Genomic DNA, 18,064 nt, shown 5'->3' on the forward strand with positions numbered 1-18,064 from the left:
GTAGAAAAAGAAAACTTAACATGACTTGGTGGTTGTAGTTTGCTATCTTTTTGCATCACAACACTTATTTTGCAGTGGTTGGAAAAGGTGCATTACAGAGTGAGAGAATTTTACATGCCATATCTTCATTTAAAAACTGTGGCATGCATTAAATTTAATTACTCTCCTTCTATGGCTTAAATTGAGGGCAGCTTCAAAAATGAGGGTGGCTTCTATTAAACTTAATTACTTTTCCCTGCAGTCTGCATGGTTAGTAATCGCGGGTAGATTCTAAACAAAGATACAGTAGAGAGATTCTTTTATGAGAATAGGGCTGGAAAGTAGCCTATAAAATATAGAGAGATGCCAAATACCTTTTATGCCCAGCTTTAATTTATTATTGTTATAGTTAGCTAGTATAATAATAATAATAATAATAATAATGTTTCAGTGTGATTAAGAAGGTATTGCTGGGGAAGGGGTGTTAGTTGAATTTGGCCTTTAAATGTTTAAGCAATGAATTCTTCAATTTCTTCAAGTTCTTTTGCAGATTTATGGGGTGAAAAAAGGTTAATGATAGAATTTTTTTACAATGTGTTCTATTGACTATAGATGGCAGATCTGACAGTTAAAATGAAAATTGTTCCAGAAGAAACTTGAGTCAAACTAATTATTGGAGATGTTACAGGGATGTATAATTATATTCACCTTTAAAAAAAAAAGAGAGGGGAAAAAAGTTTTATTACAACTGTGCTTTTTAAAGAACAAGTGGAGAAATAAAAGCTGTAATTGTTCTTAATTATAGCTAACTGTAATTGCACACGACCGCAATATGTAGCACATCAGCAGCAGATTAAGAGATCCTGGCATATGTGTAGTGTACAGAGCAACTTTGAGCAGAGGTGTAGTTTTATGAATATAGTTATATATAATTTAGATCTCCTACTTTGGATTCCATCCGTGTTGATTTTATTTTGTTTTTATGGCTATTGTGGCAAGATAATTGTCACTTGGAAAGTGCTGCTGCAGTGATTTATCTGTTCCAAATGAGTCAAAAACCTTCAAAAGGAAAATTTGTTTTCTTTTACACCAATGATGTGATGTGACCAGGATAAATTTTCTCAAATGCCCTTGTGTATCTACTGATGCAGATAGATGGCTAGCAGGATTTTTTTTAAAAACATCTCAATATAATCAGTACTGAACTCCCAAGGATTTTGCAGCGTGGTTGAAAATCTTTGTTAGCAATCTATCCACAAGTTTTTGAGATTCAAACCCCTCAAAAATGTAACCCCTGAGTCTTCAGCCCATGTGAAAATGCTGCTTTGAACAAAATCTAGGGATGCGAATGCCTAAAGGTAGACTCTGATTTCTTCTCTTTGCACCTGATTTACAGTCTAACTTTTTTTCAGCTGCGTGCATGCAGCTCCTGTTTTTGAGTGCAATTTTGCCTACAAAACCTTAAGCTGTTGTACATTGTGAACTAAAGAGGGAATGCAGATACTTAAAGGAGGCTGTTGAGCTTCAAAACCACTGGTTATATTTCCTACTGCAAAACAGATCATTGCTGAAAGAGTGAGGGTCAGTGTGCACCATATTATTGATGAATGTGTACGTGTTCTTGTGATGGTAATTTCTGCATCTCGAGTACTTCAGATGCATTCAGTCTTTGTCTTGATGTGCCAGGATCCTATCCGATGTTCCCAACCTGTTTTAAGCTGTTCCTTTTACCCAAAAATAAATAAAATCCATCTGTCACCGAATGCCTTCCTTCCAAAACATAGTTTTGCAAAATGTTTCAGTCTTGGACCAGCAGCAGAGTTGATTCAGCCTAAACTTTGTGGACCAGAAAGGATTCTTTAGACTGCTGGGATAGGGTTGGGGTTTTGCCCTGCTTGCTGGCACAAAGTGTAACCCTGGTTGTAAGGAGCTGTACTTCTAAGTTTGTTCAGCTTTGTAGTTTGGGAAAAGTGTGTATGCCTACCCCAAAGCAGTAGAGAAGGCTTTACGAGAGAACCATGTGTTTTTAAAAAAGGGGTTTCACCAAGGACAGTGACACACAAGAAGTGAGAGGCAGATTTCGGAGTGTAAGAAGCAGCATCAAGAAATTGGGAGAAATCACTCACAGCAAAAAGAAGAGGTAAAATGGATGACTAGTTACACAAGCAAGCATGCAAATATGTAGGTATAATAGAAGTTAAAACTCATTCTTGCAGGTAGCAATGAGAAATCAAAACTTGTTGTTTCAAAAGATTTACTGCATGGACAATCTCCTGATAACTGGCATGTTCTAAATAAAGCGTTTGCTTCAAATGGCAGCACTGTAGCAGAAATGTATCTATTACCGGGCTGCTAATAAGCAAATGCGAGCAATATTTCTTGACAGCAGGCTGTGGGTGTTTTTTAATAAATCTGTGTTAAGTAGAAAAGGAATAAAAGCTGAAACCCAAATAGCAATCCACTTTGGCTACTGCTTTCTCACTCCAAGTATAGATGGATGCATTGACCCCAATCAGAAATTCTTGAAGGATAATTCTGGTTAGTAGAAGCTAATGTGGAATTAAATGTGTATACATTTGTGTATGTGTTCCCAGAAAAGCTAATGATACGATTCCAAATGCTGAACATGTTCGCCACTCCTCTTTGTTAATACAGTGTTGCTTATGCTCGGCAATAAACTATTATTTCTGTGCTACTTCTGTAATTACATTTAATAATCAGCTCTCACAGTCCAATAGTATTAAACGTAGGAGTCTTTTCAACAAACTATGATAAATAGCTCCTTGCAGAACTGTTGTACTTGAGGAAGCTTTATGGCTCTCTTTGTAAGATTTGTCATTTTCTTAATGAAGCTTCAAAAAGCTTCTGAGCTTCGTTATGGACCGTCACTGTATTTTTCCCTTCCCCCTCTGCCTATGAGTGTAGCTGGGTAAATGAAGCTTAATGTGCCATTTCCAAGCACTGTGACACTCCTCCAGGGCTGGTTACATTTACCATTCCTAAAGTCTAAATAAGTGAGTTTTAATGAGCAGGAATGCTTGCTAATAGCTGATTCAGGTACTTAGTAGTCCATGTTATTTAACTGTGGTAGAATTACAGAACATAAATGGTCTGATGATTAATAAATGTACCTGCTATATATTGCAGCCTAATAGTTTTTGCCATTAAAGAACTATCTTAACATCTTCTGGTTTGGATGTGGTTGGGGAGAAAAGGATTTGTTTGTAGATTTATATCACTGGTAACTTACACCTTAAAACACTTTATATAATAATTTCACAACACCATTAATATATTGTTCACTAACATTAATGAACTCATTAGAGAATGGTGGTACTTGTGTACTTCAGCTTCCTGAGGTGGCTAGCTCAGCAGATTTAGCCTCTCTGCTTAGGGCTGTCAAAACTAAATTCAACCCATCCTTTTAAGGTCAGAAATAAGACAGTGAATTAGATCTTTATCTCCTTTCTTCTCTTGTCCTGTTAATTTTGGGCAGCAGTAGAGGGACCAGTAAGAACAGAGCTTGATCATAGTTTTTTTTAAACACTTCTGATTTGTGGATGGGCAGGTGGCAAGAGGGAAAAAAAAAGGCAAAAAATAACAGATGAACAACAAATGAACAAGAATGAAGAAATAATAGCATCCAACATCTGTTGCGGTTTGCACTGAGATACTTCAGAAGATACTGCAGTATTTATGGAAATAGTGTAAGGCCTGCTTTGAACTGCAGCTAATGGGACACAGACTGCTGGCTGGCAGGCTTGTTCACAGAGTCCTTTCTGCGTTTGTCGTATTCCATCCCATGTTTCAACCTGACATCGTTGTTTTTTGGATCACAAGGAGGAGATGTCAGGACAGAAAGGAGCTAAGCAGTGACTTTATCCTTGACTAACCAGTAGAGAGAAAGGCAGTAACTATTTCAGCAAGTGGATTAAAAGACTATATGGGCACATGTCTGAAGGAGATGTTGGCAACACCCGTGTTCCAGGTAGAGATGAGCTGTTTTCAGTAGTTCCTGTATCCATCCGATGAAAGCTCTGATAAAGAAAAACAGGCTTTTCCAAAGTCATCGAATGCTTCCTCAGAGCCGGGTTAAGGTAGCTGCAGCATTTATCAAAGCTGGTTTCTGCTTCCATAGCTGGGAGTGTAGACAGAGGAGTTCGCATCTGGCTGTGGGACAGCATGTGGCCATGCCCAGCATCCCTCCGACTGCACAACACTTCAGCAAGAGCTGACCTTGTGAGAGTTCTGGTAGTTGCTGCCTTCTGAGTGGGAAAATACAGTGAGAGTTCACTGCTCTCAAAACTGGAAGTAGGAAGATCCCAAAGCTTGGAAATCTGTGGGGTTTTCAGAGGGGGTTGTTGTTTTCCAGTTGTTTGGTTTTGACTTTTTTTGTTTTTGTTTTTGTTTTTGTTTTCCCTGGAAGCTGCCAATGCAGTTCCTGTAGAAAACAGGTTGTTTGCATATTGAATTGTGCAAGCAAGGCCATCCCCTTCCTAACTAATGTTAGTTCTTCTAAGGTGCCTATATTTTAGCATCTTACTTTGTTCCAGAAGTCCCTCAGCTTCACAAAGCTTCAGATTCCCAAATGAATGTCTCTGCCTGGTCTGCATTGGGTAAGAAATTGAATAAGTATTTGAATACATAATAGTTGAAGTATCCAAGTTGTTCTGATTCAGTAAAGTATTTTGAGACCAGGATGAGATGCCATTTCCAAGCTTGGCATTTCTTGGTGGAGAATCAAGAGTCACTTCTCTGAAATAAGTTTAAATAAAGCCTCCAAATTTTTTGAGTGGCTTCAAGTCTGCGTATATTAGTGAAAACATCCAACACCAGGGAAAACCAAAGTTTTGAACTGTTAGCACGTGAAATTGGAGGCAGGGGGAAGAGTGAGGTGTGGGCATTCAATGGAAAACAGTTGTTAGGGTGGCTTTTTCTTTTTGGCATTCATCACCGAAGACATCAACATTTGACCCAACAAACAGCTGCTACATCATAAAAGACGCTTGTGTAGATGGCACATATAATTGCTCCCCACACCCTAAACAAATATGACAGTCTTAAATATCAGAAGATATTTACTGCAGCCCTGTACAACATCCTCAAAACTAAGGAAAGAATCTAGGCTATCACCATCTATAGTACTTGAATAATTTCTATGTCTTTCTTCATGTATCTTATGCATCCTTGTGATCGTATGACTTCTTGGGGTTGTTTAGCCTAGAGAAGAGAAGTCTCCGGGGAGACCTTATAGCAGCCTTCCAGTACTTAAAGGGGGCCTACAGGAAAGATGGGGAGGGACTCTTTATCAGGGAGTGTAGTGATAGGACAAGGGGTAATGGTTTTAAACAGAAAGAGGGAAGATTTAGATTAGATATTAGGAAGAAATTCTTTACTGTGAGGGTAGTGAGACACTGGAACAGGTTGCCCAGAGAAGCTGTGGATGCCCTCTCCCTGGAAGTGCTGGATGAGGCTTTGAGCAACCTGATCTAGTGGAAGATATCCCTGCCCATGGCAGGGGGGTTGGAACTAGATGGTCTTCAAGGTCCCTTCCAACCCAAACTATTCTATGATTCTATGATTCTTCCGCAGAATTAACACGTGGCCCAGAGTTCTCCTTCAGCTCTGTATTTGTACAACTGAGATTGACCTCAAATTACTGCTGAAACTTCAGGTGTCATTCCCCTCCTTTGTGCAGTGGAGAAGAGATGGTGGTAAAGTACAACACTGCAACCAATGGAAATGGTAGCATGAGCTACAGGTCAGTCAAATACCACGTGTGCAAAATTTTCTACCCAGGGAGGTAACAGTAGGTTTAATGAACATATGGAGTGGAACGTCTGCTCTGTTTTGGATGATCTTTCTTCTCATTTTGGAGAGAGACTGAGCTTTCCCCCCGCTGAGCTCATACAGCTCCCTGAGGCAACAGCCCGTGCATCACTTCTTTCTCTCCCTGTACTAACAGGGCAAGGATGTAGGAGTTGGTACCACGGCGGATTCTCCTACATGTTCTTCCTGCTTCTTGCTGTGCCCCAGAGAGCCAAATTATCTACCCATGGCGCTTCCTTCCTCGTTTCTGAGTCACTAATTTTCAAAATGCAGAACTACGCTGAGAAAACACGTGGCAACGGCAGTCCCTGTGCTACAACAGCCGTATCTGCACATCCACGGTGGCAGGGTCTGACCTTGGAGCAAAGCACCAAAGTAGGATCTTTCTTCGTTTCTTCTCTATGCCCTGGCATTTCTCCTTGATGAGCCTGGCTAAATTGCATCCTATCCGTGCCCCCATTACCAACCTATAAAATGGACACACTGCTGTGTTTCTTCCATCTATTTATTTTTATCTTGCTCCTTAATAGCAGAGCAGAAGATGTAAGAGAGAGGAGCTTTCATCCGACGTCCTTGGCGGGTACTTAGACAAAAGGCCAGGATCTTAACTGGGATTTGTAGATAAATTGCAAGGAGTGAGGATTTAGCCTAAATTATGTTTTAACTTGTTAGTTATAATATTACTGTCTTCAAAGATGGGGGGGGGGGGGGGTAAGCGAAACTTAAATTTTTATGAAATATATAAAATAGTCACAATGAAGAGGGCATGTTTTATTTGGGGTATTATCTGTATATTGGATGTATATTCTTCCTTACCTAAGGAGGTATGAAAAATTCAGAAGTAGCAAATTTAGAATAGTGAAAAATGCAGCTTTTAAAAATAATCATGGGAGAAAACAACAAGCGTGTTTGCTCATGTCCTTTATCTCAGTCAGCTAATCTTGCAGAATGTCAGCTTGTATAGAAATAGATTTTTACATATGAACTTGTTACATCACTTCCTAAAAAAAGAGTATTTAGCTTGTACTTAAATAGCACATTCAGAGACTGTTTATGCAGTATTTCTGCTGCAAATTTATGATCCTTGTTAGGTAGCTAAGCTCTGTGTGAAGTTTTAAAACTGCAATGTATTTATTTGCTGCTTACTGTGTGAAAGATAAAATACTTACAAAAGAATCAGTTTGAAATCTTGATTTTTTTTCATATCTTAATTTTTTTAACAGATGAAATTGTTTTCTACCATTTTGATCTTTTCTGGTGATAGGGCACAGTTCTAAAAAAATATATGCTAAAAGCATGTAATATAGAGAAAACAAAACGTTCTGTGGAATCCATCAAATTAGTCACAGCAAAACTGAATTCAAAATTTAAACCCCATATTTTATCCAAATGTAGCTTGTTTATTCTGCTGCACTCTAACAAAGCTGAGAAACTATCCAATTTAAGACCGGTGTAATATCTTGTGTCTCACAATGGTATTTCAATACACACTATTAATTCTTTCAAGTCAACTCGAACATAGTCCCCCCATGTGATTTTAGGAAGAGCAGAGACAACAATGTGTCTTTGGAGGTGCCATTTTTCAGCTGAAATGGGAAATCAATGTCCTGACCATTTGGGGTCATTAAAAATCCCATGGCACTTTTCTGCAAGAGTAGAGGCATTGACTCCCAAGTCTTGCTGAAATTCCAACTAAGTAATTATATTCCTCCCGGTACAACCTTCCTTTTAAAGCTAATTTAATGTTCCTCTTCAGCTGTTCTCCCCTGCTTTAAGTGGAAAATCCTTCATTTCCTGCTGTAAACTTTTCTTTAGTTCTGCTTTATACTGACAATTAGTAGCCGTCTTTTCTCTTGCCACATCACTGATGCATGTCTATGCAGTAGCAGCGAGTGTGTGTGCAAGCGTGGACCCACGCAATTTAAAAAGCTGTTTATTGATGGTCTGGTTAAAAGCCATTGAAATCAATGGGACGTATCCCTTTGGTTGGTGGTCACAGGAGCCACCAACGCCGTAGATAAGAGGTGTTGCTCAACAGTATGTTTTGGACACCTCTCTACCCTGATTTTCTTGTGTTGCTGAGTGTAGTGTAGAGAGTTGGTAGTATGGTGTCTGCTCCCTGTCTGCGTGTGGGCAGAGCCAGGAAAGAGTGGTCGAAAGCATCAGGTGCCTTGTTTGTTCTGGCAAACCAGAGTTGCCTGTGGGGCAAAACAAAGAACAACTTCACGGTTATGCAATATTTGGAAATATTTCAAGATAGACCTTCCTAGTTATCAACATTATTGCAATTTGTTCCACACACCTTATCAGCACAGTTGGCATATCCAGTTATGCCCACAGTGACTGTTCCTGGAAAAATACATAACTTTTCAAGTGATCCTCTCAAATACCTCATTTCTCTTCAACTTGTACTTATTTCTGTTCACAAATATATCCCTTCCGGTATGATTAATGCTTGTGCCAGGTGTAGGACGCTGTTTAGTAAAGGGTTGAACATTTCACCCAAACCAGAAATATCAGCTTAACCTTTGGAGTTTTTTTTGTTCTTTATGGAAAATGAGCATAAGCGATAGAACTAAATGCTGCTACACATCCCTGGGAATCAAAGGGGTCATGGTCACTTGTCCTGGAGAAGACAGGACCTTCTAACCCTCCTGGTTAAAATGACAACTGCCAGCTCTGATGCCTACAACCATGACCTCAGGCTATGGACACTTCTGTTCACAAGCTGGAAGACTTCCATATTCTGCATTTGGGGGTTTTCTGCTTGCATTTGTGCTGCTTTCTTAATAGCGCACCATACAGATCCCTTCTTCAGCTTCACCCTCATCTTTATGTCCTTATCCTCATGTGCCTCGTGTGCCGTAGGTGGGCTTTATCCTCTCCCCAAAGTGTGAGATGGAAAAAGGAAGAATGGTGACACGATTGCAGGAATGTGTTGCTGCCTCTCTTTTTGCATCTTCCCCAGCACCCTGACAGATTGCTTAGCTTGAATCCATATGCTTTCCTTTTCACAACAAAAATTGTTCTTGATGGAGACCTAAGGCTTTCTAAATCACTAAAAGTGTCATGATCCTGCAGAAGAAAAAATTGTTTCTAAGCACAGTCTTGACTCACATGGTTTGAACTCAGTACTTGCTAAGTTTCCTGGCATGCATCTAGCAGAATATACACAAGATTACCTCAGTTGCTCTTCAAACCCCTGCCCTGTCTCTTGTGCCTCAGTTTACATCTCTGCAGAGTATTAAACCGGAGTTTACAACTCTGCAGAGTATTAAACCGGACAAAAATGTTGCACAGTTAACCCTCAGAGCTGTGTTGTGCCAAACTCTGCACGTAGGTGGGTAACAACAGCTGCCAGTCAGCCTCTGAGACATGAGCACCATATGATTTCCCAGTGAACAAAACATTTAATACAAACACAACACTTTCCAAATATTCTAAAGAGTTTTCCTGAACAACTTTCTTTAAACAAAACTAATAGGCAGTAAAGTCTGTTTGCTGATCTTTATGCAGATCTTCCCACTTCCACTTCACTATAAAGTTTTGACTAAAATATTTATACTTTTCTGCTTTGGTACACATCCTACTCCGATCCTACGGGAAGGATTTCTCAGCCTGTAGAGAGAAATGACAAAATGTGTGTGCGGTGCTTGGATCGCCCACAGAGGCTTTCTGGGTTTTGAAAATAGCTACGTAGTGCTCTCTGGAGGGTGCGGAGCCTCTTCAGTAGGTCAAAGCTCCTCGCAGGTCTAGTGAACAATCTGTAAACCTGCAATTTGATTTTTCTGGGAGACCACATGTGATGGGGTAGCATTTCGGGGTGCAGACCTCCCAGCCAGCACCATCCTGGCTTCAACAGCACCTTCATCTTCCATACGTACGGACCGCGCTGCTCCAGATCCGTCCTGCACAGCTGAACACAAAATGCTCAGAAATTGTAGATGACCTTTCTGGAAACGCTGCGATTGCGTTTTGTAATGTCACCCTCCACCTAACAGCTTTTCCAGGGTCTTTAGCCTTGTCCTCTTCTGTCCTTAGCATTGTTGTGCATTAGCTTATCCCATTTGCATTGGCACTGATTTCAGTGGAATTCAGGGCAGCCCTGACAAAGCATTTAGGTTTCCATCCTCACTCTTTTTCAAGGTCATCCTTTCATATCATAGGCAGGACGTGAAAATACATGGTCTTATATTCATTTTCCCTTTGAGTATTATCCGTCTCTTGCTTTTATCCAAGAAAAAGAAAATATTTTTTTCTGTAGATACAGTAAATTACGAGTTATACTTATTGTATGTGTCATTTGGGAGTACTAGGGATCTGAAAATTGGTTGTATAAGTCTAGCTTCACTTTCTTGAAATACTGCAGAATGAGTATCCATTATCTTTAAATAAACTTTAAGGGTTTTCTTGATGAGTAATTTGCTCCATATGATTTTCTTTTTTAAACTCCCATGAAATATATTTATAGAGCAGTGTTTCAATTCCTGATATTTATAGGACACTTACAGTGGACATTAACCATCTTCAGCAATACGTGTACCATTTATTTCCAGTAACATTGCAAGGATAATTATGTTTGTTTTCTAGGAAAATAATATTTTTAGTTTAATACTCTAAAGGAGTTTTTAATTTTTTTTATGGCTTAAATGTTTACTGAGTTGATGAGAAACAGTGAAATCTTTGGATAGCTGGGAAGTAATCAGACTTCTCCTCTTTTACTTGTGAGTTTTAGAGTTTTATTTGAGTTCGATCTGTATTTCAAAAATCATTACCTTGCATATTTTTGTTTAAAATTGGAATTTGATCTGACCAAATGTGAAACTGGCAACACAATTAATTACATTAAAAATGTATATGATAAAGGCCTGCAGTGTTATTCTGATCACATTCAGATTTACAGTCAGATACATTCAGATGTATCGACTATTTAATAATTGTTTTCATAAGGCCAGCATCTCTTGTAGAGAGGGTTATTTAAGAAAAATGAAAATCTTTAGAAATTTAGATGCATCAGTCACTGACTGCTCTGCTCAGAAGCTGACAGTGTGTTCCTAGTTTAACATCCTTTTTTAAACATAGCTTCTGCTGCTTCTTGAGGCTTCCTGCAATACCCACCTGCGATTTGCCTCGTTGTCTTTTCAAGCTGGGTGAGCAACTGCTATTTTATAATATGTGCTCCCATACCCTAAAGCAATGAGGTTTGTGCTATGCTGTTATTAGCGTGATAATAGGCAGCTAAAGGCTAGGGAGTCCCTTTAGGAGAAGAAACAAAGAAAGGCCCAGCCTGACCTTTTAGTCCAGGTTCTTTCCCCAAAAAAGCATTTCAGTGAAAGGAGATGATGCCTGTGATTAGTGGTGGAAGGGAAAAATTTCCTGCCTGTTGGAACCATTTAGTGATTCAGTTCTTTGATAGGTTACAGAAAATATCATATTAATTCTTTGAGCTGTGTAAGTCATGAGCAGGGCTTGGAAAATAAGGTGCTGTGATACCAATGTGCAGGAGTTTAATGAAAATAAAATGCCTAAAATGTACAGCTGTATCAAATTACCCCATAGAAACCAAGTCTGTATTGCTCCACTCTAATTTCATTTTCTTACCTCTTTACATCCTCTTCCTCTTGCTCCTGGCTCTCAACCTTTGATGTCATTTATATGATGGACTTTGTTCATCACAGGCACCTGCTAAATACATACCTGGCTGCCTTCGCTGGGGTGGGAACTGGCTCTTCTGAGAGGGCTGAAATATCTGCCGCTCTGTTGCTGAATGGTGTGCGCAAGAAAAGGGTGTGAGCCATCTTTTTATTTTTTGCTTATTCCTCTTTGCAACCACTGAACACGGTTCTGATCTGTGCCTTTTGAAGCAAAACACTGGGAGGTTTAAGGCAACCTTCTGTGACCGGCAGACTGCACAGCTTGAAGATAGAGACTCAATGAAAATGCAAAGCCGTGCATGTTTAGAGGGACCATTTTATCTTCTCTGACACTGTAATGGAGTCTACAATTGCCAGTGTAACCATTAAGGAAAAAGCCTGGGTATCACTGTGGGTGCTCAATAAAAAAAAAAAAATAATAACTAAAAAAACAAGACCCTTGTAGCTGCTCATAGTTCATATAGTGCCAAAAAGCATGGGGGATCTAGAACTAAAGAAGAGCTCTGAATTATTGTGCTTTTGCTATAATAACTCTGTAGCCACCCCATCAAAAAAAGTGGCTTCAGAACATGATAAAACTCTACAAAAGCCTTCAAAAATATCTCTCTCTTTTCTTTTTTTTTCTTCGGATTCCTAAAGAAATTAGGCTTGCGGGTTCAATCTGTATTTATAAGGTTTATACCCTCACGGCAAAAATGTGTAGGCTTGGTTCCATACTTAGAGATCACCAGATCCATGGTTTGGGGAATAGAAAAGGCAAGGAAGATTTTGAGACCTGTCTTTACCACCACCACCCCCAACAAAAAAAAAGATTAGATTTTTTTCCCCCTGTATGTAAAGCTAATGGAAGGATTTTCTGTTCCTTAGCTGTAAACAAGGAGAAGAGAGTATTATGCTGAGAATTGTCCCATACCACAAGTTCAAAGCTACAGATGTGAAATTTTGCAATTTGGATCTCAGCTGAAGCAAACAGGGTATGAACTAACCAGCTACCTTTTGTGCAGCAAACTTACACATACGACAGAGATTTCATAAGTGGACGAGCAAAGTGTGAAATGAGATGAACCTCTGGTCAAGTGTCGGAGAATGAAGCCCTTTATGTCTCCTTGCTGGCTTTTTTAAGGTCTTATACGTGGGAGAGAAAGGAGAAGTGGAGCTGTCCAGCTGTTTTCCTGATGTTTGGATAAGGTCTAAGCAAATGTGCTGGAGAGGGGAGCAAGGACATAGAGTGGTGGTAGATCTGGGCTGTATTTTAAGGATTGTGTACGTAGGTAATGACAATATATTTAATAGTGCTTTAATGTGACATACCGGTTGCATTAGCTCACTTTCACTATCTCACACTCAGTTTCCCTCAATGAAATTGCAAACCCACAAAACAGATTCAAACAAGTAAATTGGATCAAAAATCACATATTTGGAAAATAACTATTGCCTAAAACCCAATATAAGAAGATTTAACATTAACAGTGTATTTTTTTCAGTGCGTGACAGTGTCATAAATCTGTCTAGTGTCTTGCTTTTGCAGCAGTACTGAAAAAAGGGAACTTTTTCCACTGGAAAATTGGCCCAGTGCTACGTTTTGGCTACGTAGGATCATACAGTGCTGGCATTTGAAATAGTGATAATTTTATGCCTAAAAATGAGTAATTGAACCATTAAGAACTTTATTCTGTTGAAATCCTTAGATCACACTCCATCATCTGTTTTTCACATTCTTGTGTATATGATCATGCAGACGTCGCATCCGCAAATGACGCATTCGCGTATAAAGCTGTGTATGTGTGTCTGCACTCCTAAAAAATACAAGCAGTATAAAGGCGTCTTTAAAATTTTATAGCTTCTTTAAACACAAGCTAATTTTTCCTCGCTTTGTGTCTTTCAGAGAAACTGCCACAGAGTTATCTGGAACATTACCAAGGTAAGCAAGTTGCTCTATACTGCATCTGTGTATCAATGTCTGGAAGGTGCTGAAAGAAGCCCGACCTTTTGAGCCAGAACATGATCTTTTCCCTAAGGAAAACTGCTGGGATATTGAGAACGGGAGGTGTGGAGAGGAGAACACACACTGCATGCCATAGACAGACAAATGACTGTGAAATACGGGCGCAACCAAAACTACATAGCTTAAAGCAACACGTTGAAGTTGCTTTGAGGCTTAGCACAGTTGTGCACCTGATGAGAAAAATCCGAGATGTGGCTTTCTTCCAGCTGTGCAATTATACCCATTGCAGGTGGTTTGGCTTTTCCTTTAAATTTCACCTGAGGGATGAGGGGAGGGAAACTTGGAGGTAGGAGGAAAAAACCACTGTGATCTGAAGGCATTTTCATTAGGAAAGTAGCTTAGACCAAATTCTTCTACGCTGAGAAAGCTTTTCATAAAATAATAGAACTAGACAAGACTCCCAGGCTGCGATACAGGTTTTTGAAGAGAGACCTGCCTACATATTGTCAGAGGACGCAATAGAGTGCTGTAATCATGCAGATAGAGAAAAGGGTGGAGAGAAGGGAAACAAAAAATCTGATATGGTAACCTGTCACTTAGCAGAGATGGTAAGCAAGAAAAAATGGTGCTCTCAGTCTTCTTGCATCTTCTGCCACCAGTTTTGCTCTTTGAGGTGCAGGGGGTTTTAATGAGATCATGGTTGGGAGGGGGGGTGTTATCCTCTGATTAATACCAACGTTGTAGTTTATACAATATATAATGTTAAAAGGATATTTCAACAAGAAAATCAGTTTTCTTTAAGCATGGTAATACACACAAGTTATTGCTGCTTCTAAGGCAGAGAAAAAATGTCTACCTTTCTTTATGGTGTGCGTGATGTATATTGGTTGGCTTGACTGTGTTGTTAAGCTGTAAAAATGTAGATTTTCACTGTCTGTGATGGTTTTTCCCCCTTTGTAATCTATCACCTTGTTATGTAGGTACAAACTTGTGTAATTTATTTCAGTTGTGCATTTATTAGATACTTTTCTTCTTATGACTTACCATGACTTGATATCCTCAGTTGTGCAAGCAAACATGCTGGTGAAATTTTGCCAAGAGTTTGAAGTGCTGACCAATGACAGGCCTACCTGACACATAAAAGATTTTATTCATCTTCATTGCAAAAGAATTACAATTCTTCATACATACAAAAAAAAAAAAAAAAGGAAAACAGAGATTCGACAGAATAGCTGTCTCCTTGATTAGGAATGTCAATAACACTGCGTAGCTGTATCTTTTACTGGTTTTAGTGCTAAAATATTTCCAGTTTGACTGCATGCCCCTAATTGGTTAGGTATTATATGACTAATATACTGGAAACACGAAGTCCTTGTACTGCAGAAATGAATTCCATTTTAAATTAAAGTTAAAGTGAAAGATATAGGTGCTTGAATAAACATCCAGTTTCATACTTGCTATTAATGATTGCCTAAATGTGGTTTTTGAATTATTACCACAAGGCTTTAATTTCAACTGTGGCAAGATGTCGCAAGTAAAAATCAGATTATACAAGCAATGTGCACAAGGCATTGTAATTGTGTTATAAATATTAAAACCAATGATCTTGTCTTGATTTAAAACAAATGTTTACAGCTCTGCGCAGCTTGGCTAGTCCTCCAGCCTTCTCGGGGATTCACCTATTCCTGCGTTTCTCCAAACAAGCAGTTCCTTGGGGTTTTTAATCTTATGTTGTGATGTATTAATCTAATTTTTTTTTTTTTGTTCTTCTTTCAAACTTCAAGTGAACCATTTTGCTATTATTAATTCATAACAGTGAAACAGTCTAATTTCCCCACCAACACCACATCTTCTTCCACCTTCACCCTGCAACTACTTTATAGCATATAAAATTTTAAGTGTTGCACCTTGAAATGATGAAACTAATAACCGCTTGCCCGTAGTTACTGTGCTTGTTGTATTTCGTCCGACGGGGCGCAAAAAGCCCTCTGTAATCCTAGAAATCTAACTCTCATTTGTGCGGGTAAACACGATGCCTGTTCTCAGGGCAATAATGACTTATGGGTGTCTTTGTGACCAGAGCTGATGAAATCCTTTTCAAGCATTTGTAAACCTGGTGAAAGGGGTTTTGTTGCAAGCGATGTAAGTGTGAACAGATGTGTCTGTACTTGAATATTTTGTCTGACTGTCAGGAAGATTTAGGCACCAGTGACATTATTTTTTTGTTGTCATTTAAAAAAAAAAATTGAAAAAAAAATTTCCCAGAAACCCCTTCTGAATTTTACGTAATTGAGTTACAGAAGACAAGTTAGGGATTTGTTCCCAGAAAGCCCTGTAAATAGTCAGAAGTCACGGAAGAGAATATTTTGAATATTTTCTCTTCTCCTATAGTAATCAAGAGAGGTTACTTATGTGCATTTTAAAAATAGAAAATATAACCAAGTGTCTCGGTAAATGCTGACTTTTTAATATAGTCATTTTCCATTAAATACTGCTGATTGATCTCTAATGATTATTTTTAAGAGGAAGAAGAAATTACCTTACGTCTTGCCACTGAAGAATATGTGTCATTGATAGGCAAAAGTAGAAAAATCTGAGTTGGTGGACATCTTTTAGAAGGAAAGCTAATAGATTAACTTTGCCTGTAGAAAGATATAAAAATATTCAGCACAATTATATCGTGTCAGTTCTAATTTACCAGTTATTTCTGATGATTTTGGGAAGCTGAGGCTAGAGAAGAAATTGAAAATTTAAACTTAAAATATGATAAAGAAGCTTTCCAATTTTTATATTAAATGACATTATTATATCTATGAATGTATATTGTTTTTTTCGAAGAAAGGCTTTCTGTCTGCAACAGCACATCAAAGAACGGATCTTCACAAGGAAAACTTTATAATAATATTAAGTTGTTCATTGCATGACCTATTTAGAGTACTCAGATACTTCTTGTTGTAGACTACATAATTAAATTTTAAATGGAACATGATAAAGAAATTATACTGGTGATCTCTAGAGATTTGAATACCCTATTTGGATCTTTACAAGAGTGTAGCGAAGGCATACTTTAAAATTTAATAAAGGTCTGGCCTATTTTTTTTTTTCCTTTTAGATGTTCTATAGCTGCTATGGCAGTCATATTTCAAACTGTATTTGCTCTCGACATTACATAGATGGTACCTGCGATAACAGACCAAACTAAAAGTAGCAGCAGAAATATAGCTTAACTTGAGAAATCCACTATTTAAAGATGATACAGAACAATTAATGAATGAAGATAAGTTCCTAAAATCTTGTGGTACCTAAGCTTGTAAGCACCCTTTCATAGACCAGCATCTGAGCTAAGCGGTCGAGGGGAGCAGTAAATTAGTGAGGTGGAGTGCTCGAGCACAGTGCAAAGCCCTATGGGCATAAGGGAAATGATGTTTGGAGCTTAAACGAGAAAATACTCAGCTTCAATATCAAAGGAATGATTTCAGTCTCTAGCCACTTCTGTTTGTTTCTGTGAAAGTTACTTTATATTTGAAGAAGAACAAATATTTTAAATATAGACTAACTACATGGATTATTTATTTGCTTAATACTAGGTTAGTAATGATAACAGACGTAAAATCTGGGCTACTTTTCCACTTTTATGTAGTGGCTCAATTTTACATTTCACTCAGGGGAGGGAGTAAAGTTTAAACAGTCACTTCCTCTTCTAAGCTGTTCATATTTACTGTTAAAAAAATTTCAAGAGAATAATTTGCATAGCTATTTTTCATAGAAAAAATTGTAGAAAGATCTCTGCAGCCCTTGCTTAAATCTTGAGCATAACTCAGGAAAACTTGTATTTTGAGGTAAGGGCCATCTTAAAACTGCCATTTAGAAATTTTTTTGGGAAGGGTGGGAGGAAATCTGCAATAAAATATAATGGCATGGGTACATCGAGGTGAAAACAATCAAGTATGTTCAAAATAGAAATTTAAATCTTTAGTTTGTCTTAGAATTGTAATAATTTGCAAACTTTATATATTTTAAACCCGTGGTCTGGAGTAGGGTACAAATTTTAAGCCCTCTTGAGTTGGGGTTTTATTCTCCACCTTTCCATAAAATTCTTTAATACCGTCTAAGTTCCATTTACTGTAGAGACTTATGTTCTTGCATGTCTACAGCATTTTGAAAATAGAATTTAAGTACTGAAGTCGCTTTGGTACTTTTGAAAAATGTTAACCTGCAACTTCACCATTATTTAAATCTAATGCAACTAAGCTTTTATCTAAAGGGAAAAGAAGAATTGACAACCCACCATATGACAAGCAAAATGAAATCTCTTGATCACTAACTGTCAGCAGTCTTTCTAGTACCATTGTGTTAGGGAATGATATGTCTTCCAAGGAGCTAAGTACACAAGGTTTTGAATCATTTCTGTCTTGACAGCCTAACCCAAGTAACTACTTGTAAGTGCTTGGATGAATTATAAAATCTATGTGGCTCTGTAGAGTGAGTTAATAAAACATCTATGAGCATTTTAATTACTATAAAATGAAAAGGATTTTTTCCTGACAGTAATAGGGGCATGGACTGAAGACCTACTTGACATCTCAATTGCCGTCTTCACTGGTTTTGCATGGACGATGGGAGCTGGGGTTAGCTTCTGGGTTTGCTCTTCTGGTCC

General features: G+C 38.4%; 1 protein-coding gene across 2 annotated transcripts in view; it reads left to right on the top strand.

Annotated features, from left to right (window-relative positions):
- Positions 1-18,064, top strand: part of CELF2 (CUGBP Elav-like family member 2) — a 382,430-nt gene that overhangs the window by 56,730 nt on the left and 307,636 nt on the right. Inside the window, exon 2 of one of the 2 annotated variants that reach the window (XM_075521314.1) lies at positions 13,348-13,383. In XM_075521314.1, the coding sequence (XP_075377429.1) occupies positions 13,348-13,383 (36 nt within the window). Of the gene's footprint in view, positions 1-13,347; positions 13,384-18,064 lie in introns of those variants that run through there. The other variant, XM_075521643.1, reaches the window with a different exon arrangement.

The sequence above is a fragment of the Mycteria americana genome, chromosome 1 (assembly GCF_035582795.1).
Source record: "Mycteria americana isolate JAX WOST 10 ecotype Jacksonville Zoo and Gardens chromosome 1, USCA_MyAme_1.0, whole genome shotgun sequence".
NCBI lineage: Eukaryota > Metazoa > Chordata > Aves > Ciconiiformes > Ciconiidae > Mycteria > Mycteria americana.